Raw genomic sequence first — 22812 nt, forward strand, 5'->3', positions numbered from 1 at the left:
AGAATTGTTGACATGACAGAGAAACAGCTAGTCTAAATACCCTCCCAAATTTCACTCAGTTTGCTGCTATAACATTCAGAAGACTATTTGTGAAAGATTCTAATGATTAGAAACATTAATTTCTCACCACTTCTTTATTCTCCCACCATAAGATACAAAGTAGTTCCATAAAACGATTTCTGAGATGCATCTGAGAAATATATTGAACAGCCTCATCATAATTCTGAAACATGGCTGGCTCACCCACTTTCTGTGGTGGTCACAAAACAATCCTGTAGAAGCAGAAGTTCTCCTTCCCCAGAATGAGGAAAGGTCAAGAACTGAGAAGCAGAAAGCAGAAAACAAACTATAAGAAAAGAATGGTTCTCTGCACAGTCAACTAAGAATGACAATTTTTTAGTTTTGTTTATCAGAGGTGGGGGTAGAGCCGCTGCTACAAACAAAATCGAGCTCATTAATATAGTAAAGAAAAAACCTGAAACGACGGGAAATGTTTCTTATCGTTCATCCTTGTTAAGCCCCTCTTTCTTTCACCAGCTTATTCAGTAACACACCTGCTCAGTATCGTCAATACTGGTATATGGTAATTGGAATAGAAAGATAGCCACAACTTAAGTGGAAAAGATCCTGTCATTGCTTTATCATAGAGTCATAGAATATCAGGGTTGGAAGGACCCTCAGGAGGTCTAGTCCAACCACCTGCTCAAAGCAGGACCGATCCCCAATTAAATCATCCCAGACAGGGATTTGTCAAGCCTGACCTTAAAAACTTCTAAGGAAGGAGATTCCACCACCTCCCTAGGTAATGCATTCCAGTGTTTTACCACCATCCTAGGGAAAAAGTTTTTCCTAATATCCAACCTAAATCTCCCCCACTGCAACTTGAGACCATTATTCCTTGTCCTGTCATCCGCTACCACTGAGAATAGTCTAGATCCATCCTCTTTGGAACCCCCTTTCAGGTAGCTGAAAGCAGCTATCAAATCCCCCCTCATTCTTCTCTTCTGCAGACTAAACAATCCCAGTTCCCTCAGCTTCTCCTCGTAAGTCACATGTTCCAGACCCCTAATCATTTTTGTTGCCCTTCGCTGGACTCTCTCCAATTCATCCACAACCTTCTTGTAGTGTGGGGCCCAAAACTGGACACAGTACTCCAGATGAGCCTCACCAATGTCGAATAGAGGGGAACAATCACATCCCTCGATCTGCTGGCAATGCCCCTACTTATACATCCCAAAATGCCATTGGCCTTCTTGGCTACATGGGCACACTGTTGACTCATATCCAGCTTCTTGTCCACTGTAACCCCTAGGTCCTTTTCTGCAGAACTGCTGCCTAGCCATTCGGTCCCTAGTCTGTAGTGGTGCATTGGATTCTTCCGTCCTAAGTACAGGACTCTGCACTTGTCCTTGTTGAACCTCATCAGATTTCTTTTGGCCCCATCCTCCAATTTGTCTAGGTCCCTCTGTATCCTATCCCTACCCTCCAGCGTATCTACCACTCCTCCCAGTTTACTGTCATCTGCAAACTTGCTGAGGGTGCAATCCACACCATCCTCCAGATCATTTATGAAGATATTGAACCCGGCTCCAGGACCAACCCTTGGGGCACTCCGCTTGATACTGGCTGCCAACTAGACATGGAGCCATTGATCACTACCCGTTGAGCCCGACAATCTAGCCAACTCTCTATCCACCTTATAGTCCATTCATCCAGCCCATACTTCTTTAACTTGCTGACAAGAATACCGTGGGAGACAGTGTCAAAAGCTTTGCTAAAGTCAAGGAACAACACGTCCACTGCTTTCCCTTCATCCACAGAATCAGTTATCTTTAGTTAGATTTAGTTGGCCAACACAAGATTATTATCCAATGCACATTAACTGCCATGTTACAGATATTGCAATTACGTGCAATATCTTTAGGGACCATAATGGTTTATGTATGATTGTGTCCTACTCCATAGAGGAGGGTTACCACCGCTCCTACAAGACCTAAAAACAGTGAGGGGTGATTAAAACAAGTCACAGACTAAACAACTCTAGAGAGGTACCACACACTGGGGTGGTCTGCATATACTAGTTCAGAGTTTAACAGACAAGGAAGGGCTTTTGGTATAAAATGGTTATCTTGAACTGACAGTGCCCACTTTCTGATTCACCAAACAGACAAGATCTTCTGTCCAAAGGGACCCCAACCCTTGCTGAAGTATTGAAAAGACTTTGGACTACTAGAGCCCCATAAGACTGATGGGTGACTCCTAGTATGTTTAGTGTATGTTTAAATCTATTTATTGTTTGTTTATTTAACATGTATTCTCTGTAATGCTTGTACCTTACGAATAAATGTGCTTGCTTAGAAAGAGCTATGTGGCAACTTGTAATTGCTGGCAATACACTATTCATAGCCCCCAGAGCAAAAGCAAAGCACAGGTGCTGGCCTTTAAACAGACTGGCATGCTGATGATATCACAGTGTAAGGGGGCCGTGCAGCCTTAAAACACCGTGGTCAGACTGGAGTGGGACAAGGACCCCTGCTCAGAGACAGGTGATGGCTAGAGGTCTGAGACCTGACTGGTAACTGCTGGACGGGACCACAGGGGGGAAGGGATGGTGGGAAATTCAGGTATAGTTATTACCCAAAGCACACTAACCACCGGTATTCTGGAAACAGAGTTCTTCTTGGCAACACAAAAAGCTAATCTTATTGCAGTGCGCTGCATTGGCAGTCAGGAAATTAACTTCTCTGTTGGGTACAGGAGGAATCTTTTTATTTTAATTGTTCCACCTACTATGGGCAAATTTTTTCTCTTCCAGGGTACAGCACTGGGAAGCTGCTACTGCTAGCAGAGAGTTTCAATACAACTCCCTCTCTGTCTCTCCCCAAAAATGTGCCAGCTGCTTAGTAAGAATTAGGGGTCTCTTGCCAATTAGAAAAGGAGTACTTGTGGCACCTTAGAGACTAACACATTTATCTGAGCATAAGCTTTCATGAGCTACAGCTCACTTCATCATGGATGAATGAAGTGAGCTGTAGTTCATGAAAGCTTATGCTCAAATACATTTGTTAGTCTCTAAGGTGCCACAAGTACTCCTTTTCTTTTTGCAAATACAGACTAACACGGCTGTTACTCTGAAATCTTGCCAATTAGATTTTCAACAATTATCAGCCAGCTACGTGTCACACCTAATGAATCATTCCATGAGCATCCACGTGAGTGTTTAGTAAAGGTAAGATCTATGAATAATAGAGGACAACACATTTTATTTACACTGGACACACCACAATTGTGACTGTTCAGGTTTTCCATTTATTCTTATCAAAGCTATACTTCTGCTGAACTCAAAAGCTAACAAGTTGTCTACCACAAGCCACTTTTCTGCATCACTGACAGGACATGCTATATATTGAAATAAAATGTCTTTCAGAAGAGTAAAGACACAAGGTGGGCAAGAGAATATCTTTTATTGGACCAACTTCTGTTGGTGAGAGAGAGAGAAGTTTTGAGCTTACACAGAGCTCTTCTTCAGGTCTGGGAAACATCAGTGACAGAGCTAAATATAAGGCAGAACAGAGTGTTTAGCATAAGTAGTTAATATATATTTCAAGGAACCATTCAAGGTGAAGTGGTCTGTTAACACTTCTCCAGTCATAGGGTGGAAGGAAAAAAAGCCTGGGGGTTGGGATTTAAGTGGGTTATAGATTGGTGTAATAAACCATAAATCCAGCCCATGGTTTTAAGTATCTAGCAAAGTTAAGGCATTTAAGCTCTCAGGCTTGTCTTTTGACTTTACCCTGGGACCAACACATCTACAACAACACTATATACTTTCAGAAGACTAGTTCAATGTTAACTATAGTACACTCAGGCCAGGTCTACACTACAGACCCATATAGGTATAACTACATCACTCAGGGGTGTGGATTTTTTATACTAACCTAACCCCCAGCGTAGACACTGCTGTGTCGACAGGAGAGCTTCTCCCATTTACATAGCTACAGCCTGTCGGGGAGGAGGATTAACTACACCGATGGAAGAAGTTCTCCTATCGGCTTAGGAGCATCTTCTCTAAAGCGCTACAGCAATGCAGCTGCACCAGTGCCACTGTAGCTCTGTATGTAAACACAGGCCCTCAGTTCACCCTTTTTAATAATAAATACATTTAAGCAAAGACAACCCTTACCTGCTAATAGCAATGGTGCAGAGTGAGGGCAGCTGGCTTCGGCAGTGTTACTGAGCATGCTCAGTATAAGCCAAGCAGCAAATTTGGGAGGGCACGAGACCCAACATATCCCGCCATGCAATATCTCTGCATGCAAGTATTACAAAAATTTATAGTTCTAAATGTTTTGCAGCACACATTTTATTTAATTAAAGGAACGCGTTGATGGTCATTTTTTAAAAAATGGGGTGGAGGAAGATGGTTAGTCATTCATACCACTTTAAAAAAAAATTAATTATTTAAGAAAACACTGTAAAATCTTTCTTAGAAAAATAATATGGAAACTCCTGGATTACGCAGTAACGGGAGGGTTGTCTCCCCCCAGTGAGTGCACTATTGAACATTTACAAATCCCCAAAACAGCTATTAGAAAATTACCACATTACCAATCACAAATCTATTCCAGCTGGATGAGTGCAGATCATCATTAAACTCAAACTCACATTTCTCCTCTGCTCTGCACTAGGGAGGATTTACTTTTTGATTGAAAATAGGTATCCTTTAAAACCACAGACTTTTCACTGATAAACATTACTGGGCTTCTTTGGAAAAAAAGATTGCAACTTACTTAATTGAGTTTCTGAAGTGGTCTTCAGCTGGGCTTTTTACCGTGCAACTGTTAAGAAGCCACAAGTCTGCTTCTGCGGCATTGTCTGGAGGACAGAAGAGACAGAAGGGTGCATTAAAGAACTGCAGTTCAAACTTGGAACTATATCACACTAAAGAGATTGGATTTAACCTTTTGTTAAGAAGTGGACTGTTCTCATAAGGTTTCAATAATCAAGCCATAAATATAGTTTTGGAAATTTCATGAATATTGCTTACTCTTGCAGTCATGAACTACTGTACTACACAATATAAAAAATAAGAAGTCCCTGCCCCAAGGAGCTTACAAATCCAAGTTAAAGACAAAACACACAACGTAGGTATAAACAGAAAGACAGTGGGAGCGCAAGGAAATAATGAGACAACATTGGCTACTATGATAGGCAGTGGTTTCAATACACCATCTGTCTAACCACTGTCAATTTTTTGGTAGGACTCACAGCAGAAGAGAGTTTAAAAAGAGGGAGTTGAAGGCAGACAATGAGGTGGTTTTACAGAAGTTTTTTTAGAAGCACTTCCCATGCATGAGGGCAGCACAAGAGAAATCAGGAAGGTGCTTGTTTGAAAATGTAAACAAGTGGCTCATGGAGACTAGCATCACTGGCATGGAGGCAAGAGTTGTCATCTCAATTTTATTGTGTAACATTGCTATAAAGTAAACAACCTAGGCTTAAACAAGCATAAATATTTATAGTAGAGAGAAAATTCAGAGTGAGTTATTTAGGAAAAACTCCACTGATTATTAGAATTGGCTACATTTTAATTATTTTATCATTAACTTCCAGAAAATTTTAGACTAAAGGTTTAAGAGCACACCCTTAGTTATGCCTATAGTTTTCAGCCCAGAGCTAAATTTCTTGGTACATTTCTTTACAGCCTTGTGATAGCTAAATACATCAACTGTGTTAGATCATGAAGTTATCCTCTGAGGCACTCTAACATGTGCCATGAACACAGTATTTTTCCTCTGCAATTAAAATAAAGATTTTAAACAAACTTTAATTAAGGAGAATTAGCTTGTCATCTAATACAAAATTTAGCCTTCCAAAACAAATGCAGGAAATAAAAAATACTGTGCATTTCTGGGAAACTGGTTTCCAGGTTCTACCCAGTGAATGTTTTCTCTCCACCTGGTTTTCAACTGATTGGCAAATACCACAGAATCTAAATGATATGAGGTCACTAGGAGAGTAACACTTCATTTTCTAAAAGCAAGCCCAAGGGAGCATCAGAAAAGCCATTTCACATTCCCAATGCTCTGGCACTAATCAGGACTGTTTAGTGTTGTATCAGTGAGGCACAGAAAGCTTGTATCACACTTTGGTACTAGCTTTCAGCAAATCTTGAGCCAAACTGAAGTACTGTAAAAGGATTTAAAGCAATACAAGTAATGAATGGAGCAAAATTGTTTTAAGTCAAAGTGTAGTTTTTAGATTACCTAATTTAAGTGACAGCTCACAAAAGCAAAAAAAAAAAAAAAAGCAAAAAATTAAAGCCTGCAATGATTTTAAAATGTGTCTATATATGTATATCTGTATTTACCTGTCCGTATATAAAAAGTTTCCTTCCCCTAGCTACACTTAATACAATCTCAAACTCTAAAAATATGTAGGCATCTGCAATCTTGCCTTTGCCTCTACAGAGAATTATTCCACTTTTCAGTTAACTGTCACTCATCCAACCTCAGGAAGTAGCCAAAATGCAAATAATATGTAAAATAGGAACTGTTTTTTATTTGTGTAAAATGAGTGAAAACATTCAGGAGAGGTTTTTGTTTTAATCAGTGTTATTAATAGAGGCTCCATAGTTAAGTTGTTCTGGGATGTTAAAATCCTTTTCAGGTTCAAATACAATGTATTCCAAGAAATCAAACAAATGGCCAGAGGATAACCCATTCAAGCTCATCTCTAAAGGGACTGCAACAAGGGTTGGGGGTTTTGTTTGTTTGAAATCTGTGAAGGCTTAATCAAATGCCCCAGCAGCAAGCATTTACCCTGTCAATTAACAGACTGGAAACAGCACTAGGCTGAAATGCAGTCTATTACTGAAGTAAAAACATATTGGGACACCCTAACGGACCTTTCTTCAAACTCAGAATGCTTCTGGTTTACATAATATTTACATTTAGACTTGTTCTGTGAACAACAGTTCAGTGCTCATGAGCATGCTATCCTTGCCTTAAATGTAAATATCAGTACATTTGCAATTGTATTAAGGCCAGTAACTTGAACAAACAAAAATAAAAAACAAACAAACAAAAAAAGGAGGAGGAAAAGGAGGACTGGCTTTTGAAAGCAAGGAAAAGATGAACAAAAACTCCTGGCTCTCATCAACTGAAGAGAGCATCTGAAAAACACAAAATAGCTTTTGAATACTATTCCACAGCAATTTATATTTTTCTATTTAGAAGTCGCCACAAACTTCAAGTACATTTTCAGCTACAGTTCATTCAGCTACAATGGCCAATAAACAGTGTTTTGTTATTTAAAAATGCTTTGCCCAAATGTGTTAAAAAATTAATTCAACGTTTTTATGCAATAAAACATTGCCACAACTCTGTTTCAAATGTGCTTACGTCTAATAGTACAAACTATGAATATAACTTATCTCCAAATGCATAACACTTTTCTCTGAACATGAGAACTATTGGGTATTATATAACAAGAGGTTGACAGAATAAATATCATGCACTTGGGGTACAAATGCACTTGGGAGACAACTAACACACACTGTCAGAAGAGAACTATTATATAACCATATTTCATGGCAAAAAAAACCCTGAGAATTCTTTATTCAGAGGAAGGATAGTCCAGTGGTTAGAGCATTTGCCTGGGACTTGGGAGATCAGGGTTCAAATCCCTTCTCAATCACAGAATTCCTGTATGACTGAGCAAGTGATTTAGTCTCTCTGTGCCTCAGATCCCCATCTATAAAATGGGGGATAATAATCCCTGCCCCACAGGGGTGTTGTGAGGATAAATACATTAAAAATCATGAGGCACACATAAGTCCCTAACACAGACATTTGGACTCTGGGACTGTTATAACTTCCTAGTTGGGGTTTACAACTAACTATACAGTGAAATATTGCAGTTTGTATTTTGGAAATGTGTTGGTTTGATTTGTATATTTTAAAAAATATTCAGCTTAGTTCTTATGTAGGTTTCATATTCTACCAGTACATAATCAGTGGGTAGCTCTGTGAAGAGGCGGCCGACTAATTTAGGGAAGTAAAGTTTTTGGCCTCTCCTCTCCCTACAATGCTATTTTATCTATCTTTTCTTACCCTCACTTATTTCTCGTTAATGCTCATGTTATGCAATGTGGCTACGTTATATGTACATACTAAACAAAGAGTGGAAGCCATTTCTCATCAAAACAACAACCTAGTTTAGAAATACTTTTGCCCTTGTATTTTCCCCTCATCCCTCCATCATATTGCGCATACATATTGAAGAAATTCATTGTGTGCACACCTGTGTCAAGTTACTGAATAGCTCTTGAAATTTACCTGAAAAAATAAACTTTCAGAAATTATATTTATAAATAATATCTTCCTAGCTGGCAACTAGCCTGTAGGCTCACAGGGGAAGGGCCATCAATACAACTAGGATGACACTGGATCCCAGGACAGAGGGTGTTCCTGTAACAGTGGAAGCATACATTAGGCCTTCAAGGAATGTAGCCACTGTAGGGTGTGAAAATATAGTATGACCCTATATAGGTGGATGGTGTGCTGACAGAGCTGCTTCGGTGAACTCTAATAGAGCTTATAGAAAGCACTGTGCCTTTTAATGACAAGATACTCCAAAATATGAGAGAAACTAAGAGAGAAAGGTTCCAGACTCTATGGGAGACAGGTTACATTGTTTCGCCTAAACAGAAAATCTTTTCCACTTGGCTGCACCAGCTGTTCTGGTAGAATCCTTTCTACTTTGTATCAGAATGTTCCACATATCTATTGAACAAGTTCTATGTTAACTAGCCAGAATCCAGGCTCTGAGATAGCAACAGTCTGGATGGAGACTTTACCTTTTGTGCTAGGAAACTATGTTGGGACTCAGAGGTAATGTTATTGGAGGTTGAATCAAGAGTTTCATGGAGCTTCGGGTACCAGTAATGCCTAGGCCCAGCTGGTGCTATACAAATAATTTCTGCAGACTCTTATCTGATCCCCCTCAATGGTATCTGAGGGTTCACAGTGTAACCATACAGCCACGCAGGAGATTAAGGGATAAAGGATGTGTCTAAGAACCAGGGCTCCAACACTCTGTGGAGCAAAGGGAGAGACACTTTATTTTCTTCTCAATGGCAAGTCTATGTATGGGTGATCCTACTTGTGAAATACATTTGGAATGATAAGCATAGTTACATGAGTTATCTGCTACAGTGTTTTGCAGACCCAGACATGTAGAACTGAGTATAATTTGGTGATGGATGGACCAATTCTACAGTTGGACAGCTTCCTGGCAGAAAGGGAAGACCAGGATCTTCCTTGCCTGTTCACAAAAAACATCACACTAGTGTTGTCTGTACTATCTAAATTGTTCTGCCCTCAATCACAGGGCAAAAAAAAAAAAAAAAGTAACACAAGCCAAACGAATCACCTGCATTCTAGGACACTGCTATGAAGGTGGACAAGCCCTGATTGTGTTGTTGGTCCAGATATGTTCCCCATCTGAGGCTGGACACATCTGTTCTAATGTTTTCATCGGTAGAGGCAGAGAAAATGGAGAAGCCTTGCACACCTGATTGGGATTCTTCCACAAATGTAATGGCAATAGGAATTCTAGAGGAATTTGGGCTGTCATGTCTATGTGATGCTTGCTTGGGCAGTAGATGGGCTTCAACCACTTTGCATACAACAAAGGGGAAGTTTGTCATGTTGAGTTATGAATGTGTAAGAGGTCATGTGGCCTACCGGTCTCAGATTGTGTGATTTTTCTTACACTACCTCCACTGGCATTTCACTACCTCATCTGCCATCCTCAGATGAAAGTCCTGAAAGGCCTTATAACAGCTGGAATGAGATGGTGTAGATGGGATCACTACTACGTCAGGTGATGATGAAGAAATGGCAGCTAAGTGTAGTTCAGTAGGCTGGTGCTGCTCTTCAGCAAAAGCCTGCATTTATAGATGTTCAGCGTGAGATAACTGGGAAGGCTGATACTGGCGAATTCTTAGGAATCTTACTGTGGAGGGTGATCTGACACTTGACAGGACAGAGGAGGAGAGTTTTCTGGCATGTTGTGCACCCCAGAATACCCAGTATCCCCAATAGTGTGAACCATAGTTAAGTGAGATATGGCCCCAGTGAGGGATACTAGATAGGAGGTCCTTCCTTATATTCCCAGTGCTTATTGTGCTAGATTTGAAACCCTAGAATCCCTATCTGGGGCAAAGTGGATGTGTGAATGGGGTTTCAGGATACACATTGGTGATCCCTCCCCATTATTATTTAAAGCAAAAGATTAGAAGAAATATTCCTCTTACATAGGAGGAGCAGACTTTGCTCCAGTCTCAGGGCAGGATATAGGGAGATCCCTTGCCTTTAGTGCAGACATACCCGGTACCATGAAGATACCGGTGGTCAGTGCCAACAGAGTATCTTCACAACAGAAGATAACAGCAGCGACTCTGGGAAGGAGGATACTGATAGATTTTCCAGTAGCATGGATCACATTGATTAAAATGTCATTACCCAGATCAACAAGTTAGAAATCATTGGCACTGAAGTAGATTTTGAAGACTATTTGGTATAGAAAAGTCGGTATCAGTACAGAAAACCCTGGTGCTGGTACCAAGAGCCCTGGATGTAATCCTATAGTCTTCACACTGGAGGCAGCGTGAGGCTGACCCTTAGCCAGTACCGTAGAGTGAAGTGAGGGTCTTTCTGTCACCAGAGACCTAACTCAGGACTCGTGCTATCCTTGGTTGAGGTAGAAAGAGTTGATCTTTACCTCTTTTTGTTGGTAAGTCCCTCAGACAGTGATCTGCATTTATACTCTTTCAAAGAGCAGTGCTGTGTCCTACCCGGCAGCCGCCAATGAGAACTTGGGAGCAGGAATAGCTGAGGAATACTTTGTGGAAGCAGGAGCCCAGGAACTCACCACTGAGTTTACTGAGGCATTTCTGGAGGAGGACTGCTCAGATCTGGGGAGGTCTTATTTATACAGATATCAGAAGCAGGTCTCAGATTTCCTCCAGAAAAAGTTTCAGATGAGCTTCTCACTTTTTAAGTTTGTTTAGAAAACAAACAGCAAATTGAACATTCCTCAGCAATGCAGAACAGACATCTTATATGAGTATCACTCAGGGACAGAGCCATCTCATATAAGAGGTGATACTTAAACCCTGGAGATTTTTGTTTAGACACAAGGGCTGAAAAAAACAAACAGATACAATTACCCAAACTGAAACTTAATGTAAAAACCTATACTACATTAACTAACTACAACTAAAACTACACTAAAGGGATAACCATGTCCAAAAAATGAGTTTTAGGATCACAAGTGGGCAAGAGATAGAGACACTTCTCACAGTTCCATCTCACATCCATGGATGGTTGGCCCTGCTCTGCCCTTAATGCACTGTGGAGGATGGGTGAGGATCCTCAAGGCACAGCCCCAGTTGCTGACCCCAAAATTCCAATCTTGAGTACAAGGTGCACATGTGCATCAAGAGTGAAATACATATGGATAATCTCTCAAAGAACTGGAACTTTCTTTGGCTTTTCATTCCATGCTTTCTTGCAGATTCATTACAAGACATTCAGGTCTGATGTTGATCTATCATGGATTTTTTTGGAGGGTTGAGCAGAGTAACTTGACTAGTCATGTCTCCAACACAGTGCTGCTTTAAAAGTTACATTCTCTAAGCTGGGGGGAAGAGGAAGTCAAACCTTTCCACATTTTAATTCTTTTTTTTTTTAAATAAATTCAGCCCATCAATATTTCACTGCTGACCAGATATAGGTAATCAGCTACCTAAAACCAGCCTTTTCTGTGTTCTAATAGTAACAAATAACCCACCAACAATGTCAAATGAGCTTTTTTTTAAGCTCAAAAGCATAACTCAAAACCACTGATTTTTATTTTATTTATTTTTGCATTGTGACATCTTTTCCATGAAAGAAAAGCTACACTGGAAGTAAACCACATCTATCACACACTTTGCAAAACAACAGAGTACAAAGAATACTAAAGGTCATGGAAACCTCTGAATACAGCTAACTTAATTGGGACATTCTGGAAAACATAAATTGAGAGTATTATGCAATACAAAAAGGGTAACATGGTAAAAATCTGAATCATCAATATACCAACAAACAGCACAAATATAATTAAAAAAAAATTCTAACATTTGTTTATATTATTGTTCCTTTATAAACTATGAATCAGCACAACTATCTTAAGTAGCCTGCAGTAACACAGTGTCATGTGAAAATAAAGCTGCAGATATCAAATCAATTGCTTGGGCCTACAGAGGCAAACAGGCACAATATAAAAGGGTATTTTAAAAAAAGACCACCAAAATAAAACATGAATATCACTATAAAGAATCTAGAAGCAAGGACCAGTATGGGCCTGTCACTGAGAAGTAACAACTCTGCTTCACCTCTTCAGAATCCACCTCCTCTCTGCAGAGGCCTCACCCCCAGATTTGCCTACACTGTGCACTAAAAAATCCTGAAGTCAAATCTGCATGACATTTCTATAACCCTTTATACAAATCTGCATAACTAGGGCCTGCTGGAAAATAGGCATATTTTTAAGTTTCCACATTTCAGGAGGAGACTCTTCTGTGGCAATTTCCGGGGTAGTTGCCTTTCTTTCCCGGGGCACCCCGAGTCTCCCCTTCTCTTCCTCTTACTGTTCCCATCACTCTCCCAAGTTTCTCCAGTTGTCCTGCTCATTTCTAATTTTCTTGCCCTGTTGAGGCTCTTCAAATTACCCTGCTTCGGTGTGTCATGCTCCAGCCCTCTCTGTCCTCCATGTATGGATCTCACCCACTCTTGGTCCCACTTCTAGCTCATTGATCCCACCCTTTACAGCTGTCACCCATTTATGGGTTCCTCCACAGCTCTCATTCCAACATCTGCTCTCTCTAATTACATTTCTGCTATTCCCAGCAAACTTTCCTCCCACATTTCTGCAGACACAGACACACCCCTTGCTGTGTATCCACTTACTAGCCTTCAGACTAGCTCAGAGGTTCTCAAACTTCATTGCAGTGTGACCCCCTTCTGACAACAAAAATTACTACACGACCTCAGGACGGGGGATGGAAGCCTGAGCCCGCCAGAGCCCCACTGCCCTGGGTAGGTAGGCAAAAGTCCAAGCCCCAGCCCTGCTGCCCAAGGAAGGGGGCCCAAGGGCTTCAGCCCAGGGCAGGGGACCTGTCACCTGAGCCCTGCCACCCAGGGCTGAAGTCAAAGCCTGAGGCCCTCCCTCCCCGTGCCCCAGAGGTGGGGCTTGAGCTTCAGCCTAACGCCAGGCCTGGTGACCCTATTAAAACAGGGTCACAACCACTTTGAGGTCCCGATCCACAGTTTGAGAACCGCTAGCTCATTCTTTTCTTTAACTCGCCCCTAGCATCTTCACTCTCCATAGAGTAGCTGGGCCAGGAAAAGGAGGGAGCTCTCAGCCTGCTGCCTGCCCAGCAGTCTCTTGAGGTACACTGGAACAAAACCACTTTAAAATCTCCAGCCTGCTGACAGAAGAGCCAGAGACCCAGTACATGAGACCAACGGAACAGAAAACAGAACACGGAAGTCAAGCAGCTCTACTCACCACTTTGCCTCTTCTCCCTTGTGTGTTTTTATCTCCTCCATTTGCTTCTCATAACCTCTGTAGAGATGTAGGTTATCCCTTAATTCTATCAACAAATACCACCAACATTCTGGAGGTGTTCCTAAATAAAAGGGGGGGGGGGGTAGAGAGGGAGAGGGGGCGGAGGGGAATGTCGTGTCCAGTATACCCAGTGTGTATTTACGTTTAGTCGATACAGAGGACATCTCTCTAGGCTGAGGCACCAGATATTTGACAGTTTGGGGTTTTCCAAATCACCCCTCTGTGTCTTTCAGAGGTGACTTTGAACTAGGCCCACATATAACTCACTTGGGAGCATATAAGGTTTTGGTACTAAGACAGTTGGTACCAAAGCAATGGGCACCACAGAGGTAGTTGGTACCAATGTGGAAGGTACCACTACACTAACTGAGGGACTCTGTGTTGGGATCAGCATGGAAGGTGTGCAGTCCTCTAATTTAGAAGGTACCACATGCTACCTTGGAAATCAAGTACTGGGACACCAGAATGTACTCGCTCAGCCTTGTGGCACTTTGTTGTATGGGCCTGAGACAAATCACGTGACTGATGACTCTTCAGTCTCTTACTAGGTGCTTTGGATAGACACCTGCACCTGGGCTCCCACTTGGAATGGTGCTCCTTTCTGACCATCAGACATAGAGATCAACATAGTGGTGGACAAATGGAGCTTATGAGAGGATGTGATCTGGAAGCTCGAAGCAGTATCTTAGCTCACTGGGACACTGCTCGAGAACGACTGACACAATGCTAAATCTTTGGTGTAGCTCTCTTCTTGGAGTTTGAGGACTGTATCAACTTCTCTAACGAAGAGTTTTAGTCTCACTTCCTCACCCATAACTATTTCACATTTGGAGACAATGTATACCTTCAAATCAGCGGCACTGCTATGGGTACGCGCATGGCCCCACAGTATGCCAACATTTTTATGGCTGACTTAGAACAACGCTTCCTCAGTTCTCATCCCCTAATACCCCTATTCTACTTGCACTATATTGATGACATCTTCATCATCTGGACCCATGGAAAAGAAGCCATTGAGGAATTCCACCATGATTTCAACAATTTCCATCCCACCATCAACCTCAGCCTGGACCAGTCCACACAAGAGATCCACTTCCTGGACACTACGGTGCTAATAAGCAATGGTCACATAAACACCACCCTATACCGGAAACCTACTGACCGCTATTCCTACCTACATGCCTCCAGCTTTCACCCAGACCACACCACACGGTCCATTGTCTACAGCCAAGCTCTACGATACAACTGCATTTGCTCCAACCCCTTAAACAGAGACAAACACCTACAAGATCTCTATCAAGCGTTCTTACAAGTACAGTACCCACCTGCTGAAGTGAAGAAACAGATTGACAGAGCCAGAAGAGTACCCAGAAGTCACTTACTACAGGACAGGCTTAACAAAGAAAATAACAGAACTAGCCGTCACCTTCAGCCCCCAACTAAAACCTCTCCAACGCATTATCAAGGATCTACAACCTATCCTGAAGGACGACCCATCACTCTCACAAATCTGGGGAGACAGGCCAGTCCTTGCCTACAGACAGCCCCCCAACCTGAAGCAAATACTCACCAGCAACTACATACCACACAACAGACCCACTAACCCAGGAACCTATCCTTGCAACAAAGCCTGTTGCCAACTGTGCCCACATATCTATTCGGGGACACCATCACAGGGCCTAATAACATCAGCCACACTATCAGAGGCTCGTTCACCTGCACATCTACCATATATACGGTGATGGTGATATATGCCATCATGTGCCAGCAATGCCCCTCTGCCATGTACATTGGTCAAACTGGACAGTCTCTACGTAAAAGAATAAATGGACACAAATCAGATGTCAAGAATTATAACATTTATAAACCAGTCAGAGAACACTTCAATCTCTCTGGTCACGCGATTACAGACATGAAAGTTGTGATATTATAACAGAAAAACTTCAAAACCAGACTCCAGGGAGAGATTGCTGAATTGGAATTCATTTGCAAATTGGATACAATTAACTTAGGCTTGAATAGAGACTGGGAGTGGCTAAGTCATTATGCAAGGTAACCTATTTCCCCTTGTTTTTTCCTTCCTACCCCCCACTCCCCCGGACGTTCTTGTTAAACCCTGGATTTGTGCTGGAAATGGCCCACCTTGATTATCATATACATTGTAAGAGAGTGATCACTTTAGATAAGCTATTACCAGCAGGAGAGTGGGGTAGGGGGAGAGAAAACCTGTTGAAGTGATAAACACCCATTTTTTCATGGTCTGTGTGCATAAAAACATCCTCACTGCATTTTCCACTTTTATGCATCTGATGAAGTGAGCTGTAGCTCACGAAAGCTTATGCTCAAATAAAGTGGTTAGTCTCTAAGGTGCCACAAGTGCTCCTTTTCTTTTTGCGAATACAGACTAACACGGCTGCTACTCTGAAACCCTTCACTTTCTGGGTTGCTCTTTCTCCAAACAAACAAGCAAAACAACTGTCCTGGGACATGTTCTTCTCCAAGACACAGCAGGCACAAAGGATACCCATTACTGATGGGCTCCAAACCATCACACAAGCGACAAGTTTTAAATCCCAGTGATTTAACTTCTGCCTTCACTCTAGTACCTCTGTTCAAGGGAGGTAGGGTCTAGTTTAACTGAAAATTACGTATTTTTTTTTGCCAGAGGGCACAAAAAGAAAAACGACATTAACTACACATTCACTAATTATACTATCAAACTAATATATACAAGACTAAAATGAATTATAGTGTACAGAGTATGCAGACACTGTAGAGGTTCCTTCTTGCTGCCATAACTGGTAAGATGGAACTGACAGGCAGTTGTATCCCCTCCACCATTTATGCTTTTGGTGGTGAAGGGGCAGGGGCAGGCATGAGGGCACTTAGAGTACAGGCATTGCCCCAACAGACACTGCTAGACACAAAAATCCAATCCTGCATGTACAGGACACATGAGCACCAAGAGAGAAGAATCCACATGGACAATCACTTGAAGAACTGATGATCTAGGTTTTTTCTCATATTGCCAATTAACTAAGCTAGCCAGACCCTCAAACAGTACCCAAAGCTTTCACACCTTTTATGCCTACTAACTTTCTAAGGTCCTCTGTCACAGTGACTCTTGCTTAAATCGGGATTATTTAAAGTAAATATGAATTATATTATCGCTCATGCTTTTGGGTACAAACTGATCTCTGCAGGCATCAAGAAAGAATTCTTTCCATCACACATCATTACATAAGAGGACAGACGCATCCGAAGGGCATAAGATTCATCCTTGGTGTGGCAGCATCAAACATTGTCTTCTCTTCTCCAGACTGAAAGTTTCAGTTGACAGAGAGGAAAGAACAGAGTATGATTTTAAAAAATCAAACACAGTTTTAGAGAGGGTATAGTGACTTTTCTTAAATAAATGAAGTTCTGAATAGCGTTTTGTTCAGCACAGGAATTTCTTCACGGGTGACATTTGTTGGGCTTCAGATGGATTGAATTCCACACAGTATACAGCAACCACCAACTTTTTATGTAGAAAATAACCAAAATATACTTGAGGGGAAACAGCACTCTCACTTTGTACTGTGCTCCCACTACAGCTTTAAAAATTAAAAATAAAAGTAATCATGAACTCCCAGGCTGCAGTTTCTTGTAATCTTCAAACACTGCTGTCAGCTTCCACTTCAAAAGTTGTACTACACATTTTGACTATGCCAAAAGCACAGATAAACCTATGCCAAAAGTACCAACATTTGAGATTGCACATGTTCCAATACAGTCCCACTTGTCTCTAATCAGCAGCAATATGACGTTAAAAAAAAAAGGTCAACTTAACTTCATTTCTCATTGATTTTTTGTTATTCCATTCATAACAAACCACTTGATCTAAATCTAACAACAAAGCATCCTATTGCCCTCTGCAAACATTAAAAAAAAAAATTGCTTCATAGAGGCTTATCAAAACAGACTATAAAACACCTGTTTATTATGCACTAAATTAGTTTCTCCCATAATCTTTTCACCCCAATTAAAATGTGAATTTGCAAAATTTCTGTGCAACTCACCATTCAATTCCTACTACTGAATTAGGAGCCCAAGCAAGTGTTTTGTGATTTTTTTTTTAAGAAAAGAAAAAGCTTTTAAAAAACACATGCTTGAGTGTGTAAGTAGGGATAAGTAATGTCACATACAGCAGCTACTGATGGATTATTAGTTGTATTTTGTAAAGTACATGCCACAAGGGCATGGATTATTATTGCCTCACTCCTTTTTATAAAGGAAAATCAAGGCTTTTTGATCCCACAATATAATAAAAATACAAAATGGCTGCTCACAAAAGATGCAAACTGGGCTACTATTAAATAGAAATCTAAAATTCCTGCACTTTAAACGTCACAAGAAGTTCCATTTAGTTCCCACAGAAAATAGTGTACAATTCCTTAGCTGTAAGAACACTTGCTACTAGTGTAGCTACTAGCGTAACTACATCCTGTACCTCTTCCAATCCAGTAAGAGATTGCCCTTTTTTGTACCCTATCAAATTCTTCAATATTTTTGCTGCCCAATATTACCTACAACATTACTCTAGTTAGGGCCTACCTTTGTCCTTTGTACAGTATCATAATTATCTGAGGATTTGTGATAGATTCTCTCTACAACCCAGAGTTTCAGTAACTTTCCTAACTGCTTCCAGACATAGATTCAACTGGCAATGCATCCCACTTAGCTACATATCTTTTTTCTGTACTGTATCAAATTGGAGAAATCTTCAATTATCAACTGAGGCCTATAGGATTGGGAAAGGGTTTCACTCCAGGCTGTTTCATTTTGATTGAAATGCCAACAGCCTTCTCTAACCACAGTATCCTATGTTATGTGTAGAAGGCCCGTTTGAATTTTGCCCCCACTCCTCTAGTATAAGCAGCTCACTTATTTCCCCAAATTGATGGCACAACTATCCTTCCACGCCACAGAAATGTGCCTAGGGACAATAAGCCTCATAAAAAAAAACTAACATCAAATGAAATACCTGAAAAGCATTGCCATTTTCTGCATTTATGTTTGTAAGTTTCTTAAAACAATTCCTTCAAAGTAAAATACTGGTCAAAACAAATAAGAGAAAAAAATCGGACTTATTGGACTTAGGTATGATCATCTATGAACGGTGACAGAACTCAACCTAGGAACAGAATTGAATAAGTTTAACAGGCAGTTGCTGGAAACAGCTTTTAACATACAAAACTGCAGTGGATAGCTGAACTTACCTTAACACTCACCACTATTAAATATACAGACTTTTCACACCAAGTTATCTGCAGGAGACTTCTGAAGTTCTGATGTTTAAATTTTAAGGCTTACCACCCAGATAAGGGCATAGTCGGGTTCTGAAGACACTAAATAACAATCAGTGTTTCAGCACAAGCAATCAACTGAAAGAATCACTTGAGTCACCAGCAGCTCCTGGGAAGATATTGCTACAGTTAAGAGAAAGTAGGGTGAACATTCACCTTTATTCTTGCTTACTTTTGGTATCCAAATATCATCTACTCCCCATTTCAAGTAAAAGCACATCTCCCTCTCCCCTAGCTATATAACTTTTTCCCTTTCCTTATAGCTTACACCCTAAAAAAATCAAAGCATATTACCTGACCTGATCCCAAACACCCATGGCGCAAGAATCCCTTACTTGCCCATAAACTTAGATATTTTATAATGAACTAATACTGCACCAACCATAGCTAGAGCCCTGCGTGAATATAAAAATGTGTATCCTCATTCTATCCGAAGACATTAGCGCATTTGTAGGGCTCTACTTACCATGGCTGGACTGAGGCTCTGAGGCACCTCCCCTCCCCCCCACTGGAGCTGGGTCGGAGAGAGCCGCACTGGCAGCTGTGGGGAGCCGTGGCAGACCCTCTACCTGAAGTGGGCGGGAGGCCCGACCAGCCCTGACCTGTGTCCCTGCCCCCCAGGTCTCCCGCCCAGGGAGGTGAAGGGATGCAGGGTCCCCACAGCTGCCAGCACGGCTCTCCCCAATCCAGCTCTGGCCGGGGGCAGGTCCTTGGAGCTGCAGCCTGGCCATGATAAGAGCGGGGCGGGCAGCCGTGGGGAGCGGTAGCGGACCATCCACCCACCCAAGCAGCCCCTGGCGCATGTCCCTGCCCCCCAAAACCCCTGCCCAGGGCAGGTGGAGAGGCCATGCCGTGGTTCCTTACAGCTGCCCGCCCGGCTCTTACCATCAGAGCCCTGCGTGGCTACAAAATTTTTATCCACATCCAAGCGGTTATCCGCAAAAACGTTCCAGGGATAGAAAGCAGATATCCGCAGATTTGCAGGGCTCTAACCATAGCTTTCAAGTCTCCTATCTGAAAAAGGAATGTGCCTCAAGATTTCTCACACACCTCACATGTCTTCAGTGATAGAATACACCTATGTCCACTATTGTAATAATCTTTGGACAAAGTATGCCTTGTGAGGTATCATTTGAAAACTCAATTAGCTGGACATTATTGTCCTGGTAAAATGTGCATGGTAGCACTGTAGTACAGTTATAAGACTCCACTGTATGGAATACTAACACATGGTCCAAGTCTGGGGAGTGGCCAAACCAGTTCCTCAGAGACAAAGGGCAGGCTGATGCTTCAACCAGTTGTAAACAAGGCCAATGAACCATTACCTGCTAAAAGAACGAGGAGTACTTGTGGCACCTTAGAGACTAACAAATTTATTTGAGCATGAGCTTTAAGGTGCCACAAGTACTCCTCATTCTTTTTGCTGATACAAACTAACACGGCTACTACTCTGAAACCCATTACCTGCTAAGTGGCCATTCTTTCGCAGTAAAAGGGGCATGAGCCAATAATCTACATATTAGCAAAGAAACAGCATGGAATTCCCTTCCACATAGACTGCCTGTTGCCTTTACTCCCAGCTGAAAATGCTTCTCAAAGGGAGGGACAGCACTATAAAAAGAAAGGGTAGACACCCCAAGACACCCCTCTTTCCCTCTCTCCCTGTCCACTGATTCACAGCACAGACAAGATGGGACAAAGGAAGCAGCCATTAAACCGAAGTCTGGCCAGTGAGAGTGTTGAGAGCATGTGGTGAGAAAAACTATGCTTTGAATTCAGCATAGTTTGTTAAGTTAGCCATTAGTTGCGTTTTATTTTTATTTTTCTTGTAACCATTTCTGATTTTTATGCTTCATTACCTGTATTCACTTAAAATCTCTCTCTGTGGTTAAATAAACTTGTTTTATTGTTTTATCTAAGTGTTTAAACTGAAGTATTTGAGAAACTCCATTTGGGATACAAAAAATGTATGCATACTATTTCCACTGATGAAATAATGGACCTATATAAATTTGTATTGTCCAGGAGAGGGCTGAGCACTACAGGACATACATTTCTGGCAAAACATTGTGAGACTGGGAGCATGTTGGGGTCACTCTGCAGTATAATTCAGGCTGGTAAGAGCCAAGGTGTGGCTTGCAGGCTGTAGTACACAGCTGATATAACCGGGAGTGACTTGCATGCTAGAGACTGTTTGTGAGCAATCCAAGCTGGAAGCCAAGGCCGTTCCTACCCATATGCAAAGTACACCACTGCATGCTGCTCCAGCCCCTCCCTGCCTCTTCCCCAGGGCCCCCACTCCACCCCTTCCCAAAAGCCCCACTCCAGCCCACTGCCCCCGACCTGCTCCGCCTCCGCCCCTTCCTGCCCGAGAACTGCAGCAGGGCTGGGCCTGCACTCACCGGTGGAGGGAAATGCAGAGACACAGCCCCAGCCACGCCACCAGTGAGTGCTGGGGAGACAGTTCCTCCCGATCCCACACCCACCCCCGAGGCCTTGGGGGGCTGCGTAGGGCTCCAGAATAGCTAGGGACGGCCCTGCTGGAAGCTATGGAAGCAAAGCATTGTAAAGGGCACCCCAGGTTGGAGGGCAGAGGTGACATAACTACTCATTAATCTGAACTGTACCCTGGATATGGCACACTATCATTAGCTTGTCCATCTAGCTTTCCCTCCCTTCCCTCCTGGATTTGTCAGCATGATGCAAGATGTAGTACATGCATAGTAATTTTCACTGTGCCATACTGCATCACCATAGCAACCATTAGGAGGCAGGGTGTGGGGGAAAATGTTGATACTCTACCCGAACTTCACCCACAATACCTGGGTGTTTCTGCTAAAAATCAGCAGCAGTGAAATTAACAATGTCAATGACTGATATGTCAGACTTTGAAGTTAATACCCCAGTGAGATGAACGAACCACTTCACATATCTTAGACCTATTATTTCTGATTATTCCATCAATTTATCTTCAGAAGGTTTTCTTCCATTTGTTTTGTTGTTGTTTTGGGTCCCCCCCCAAAATGAAGACTTGCTGAGAGTAATGATACCACCAGAAAAGTGCCAATACCTCATACTCAGAGCTCAGAAATAGCCAATGGGTACCCATATGCCATTTTCTGAAGCTATTGACTTGTTCTCTATAATCTCAGTCTTCATTAATAAAAGTAAGTCTCTAGCTATCAAGGCGATGAATAAAACCTAAAAAATGTGAATCAAGTGTAACAAATGCAAAGATGAGTCTGCAAAGAGACTGGAACATGTTTGAGAGAGTGAACTGCCCCATTCATCTCAGCGACGGATTCATTTAGATGACCAGCGAGGATTTAAACTTTAATATTGTTAACATTTCATCTTTCATGTAAGAAAGGAGAGGGAAGGCCACAGATTAATGCAATTTACTGTGAGTGATGTCTCGTTTTGGTATCACAAGTGGGTGATATTTGGGGGTCATTTATTTTTTTTTACCATCCATCAAGGAGCCAACTTTGGGTGTGTTCTAGCCACGCCAAAATGGAAGCCAAGTTTAAGGAGCCACGTAAAGCCAAGCAGCCACACAATTAATTGGGAATATCTGCACAATCTATTGAATGAGAATTTTGGAAATTCTCATGTGCAGAGTTTGGAAAAGTACCACCCCCTTTTCCCCCTAATCTGACCCCTATTCATATTTCCAGGAAAATTACATGCAATATGATTTCGTGCTTTCTTTTTCTCCAGGTTCTACTGTACTCAGTATAAATTCCTTTATATTTCCTGTTTAGGGTAAGATTGAAATCCAAAT

The 22812-nt window shown here is 41.8% G+C and overlaps 1 protein-coding gene across 2 annotated transcripts in view; it reads right to left on the minus strand.

Annotated features, from left to right (window-relative positions):
- The window catches only part of CDKAL1 (CDKAL1 threonylcarbamoyladenosine tRNA methylthiotransferase), a 652485-nt gene that overhangs the window by 517126 nt on the left and 112547 nt on the right, over positions 1-22812 (minus strand). For both annotated transcript variants that reach the window (XM_077810573.1, XM_077810572.1), the window contains one exon: positions 4791-4875. In XM_077810573.1, the coding sequence (XP_077666699.1) occupies positions 4791-4875 (85 nt within the window). The remainder of the gene's footprint in view (positions 1-4790; positions 4876-22812) is intronic.

Source organism: Eretmochelys imbricata, chromosome 2 (assembly GCF_965152235.1).
Source record: "Eretmochelys imbricata isolate rEreImb1 chromosome 2, rEreImb1.hap1, whole genome shotgun sequence".
Taxonomy (NCBI): Eukaryota; Metazoa; Chordata; order Testudines; family Cheloniidae; genus Eretmochelys; species Eretmochelys imbricata.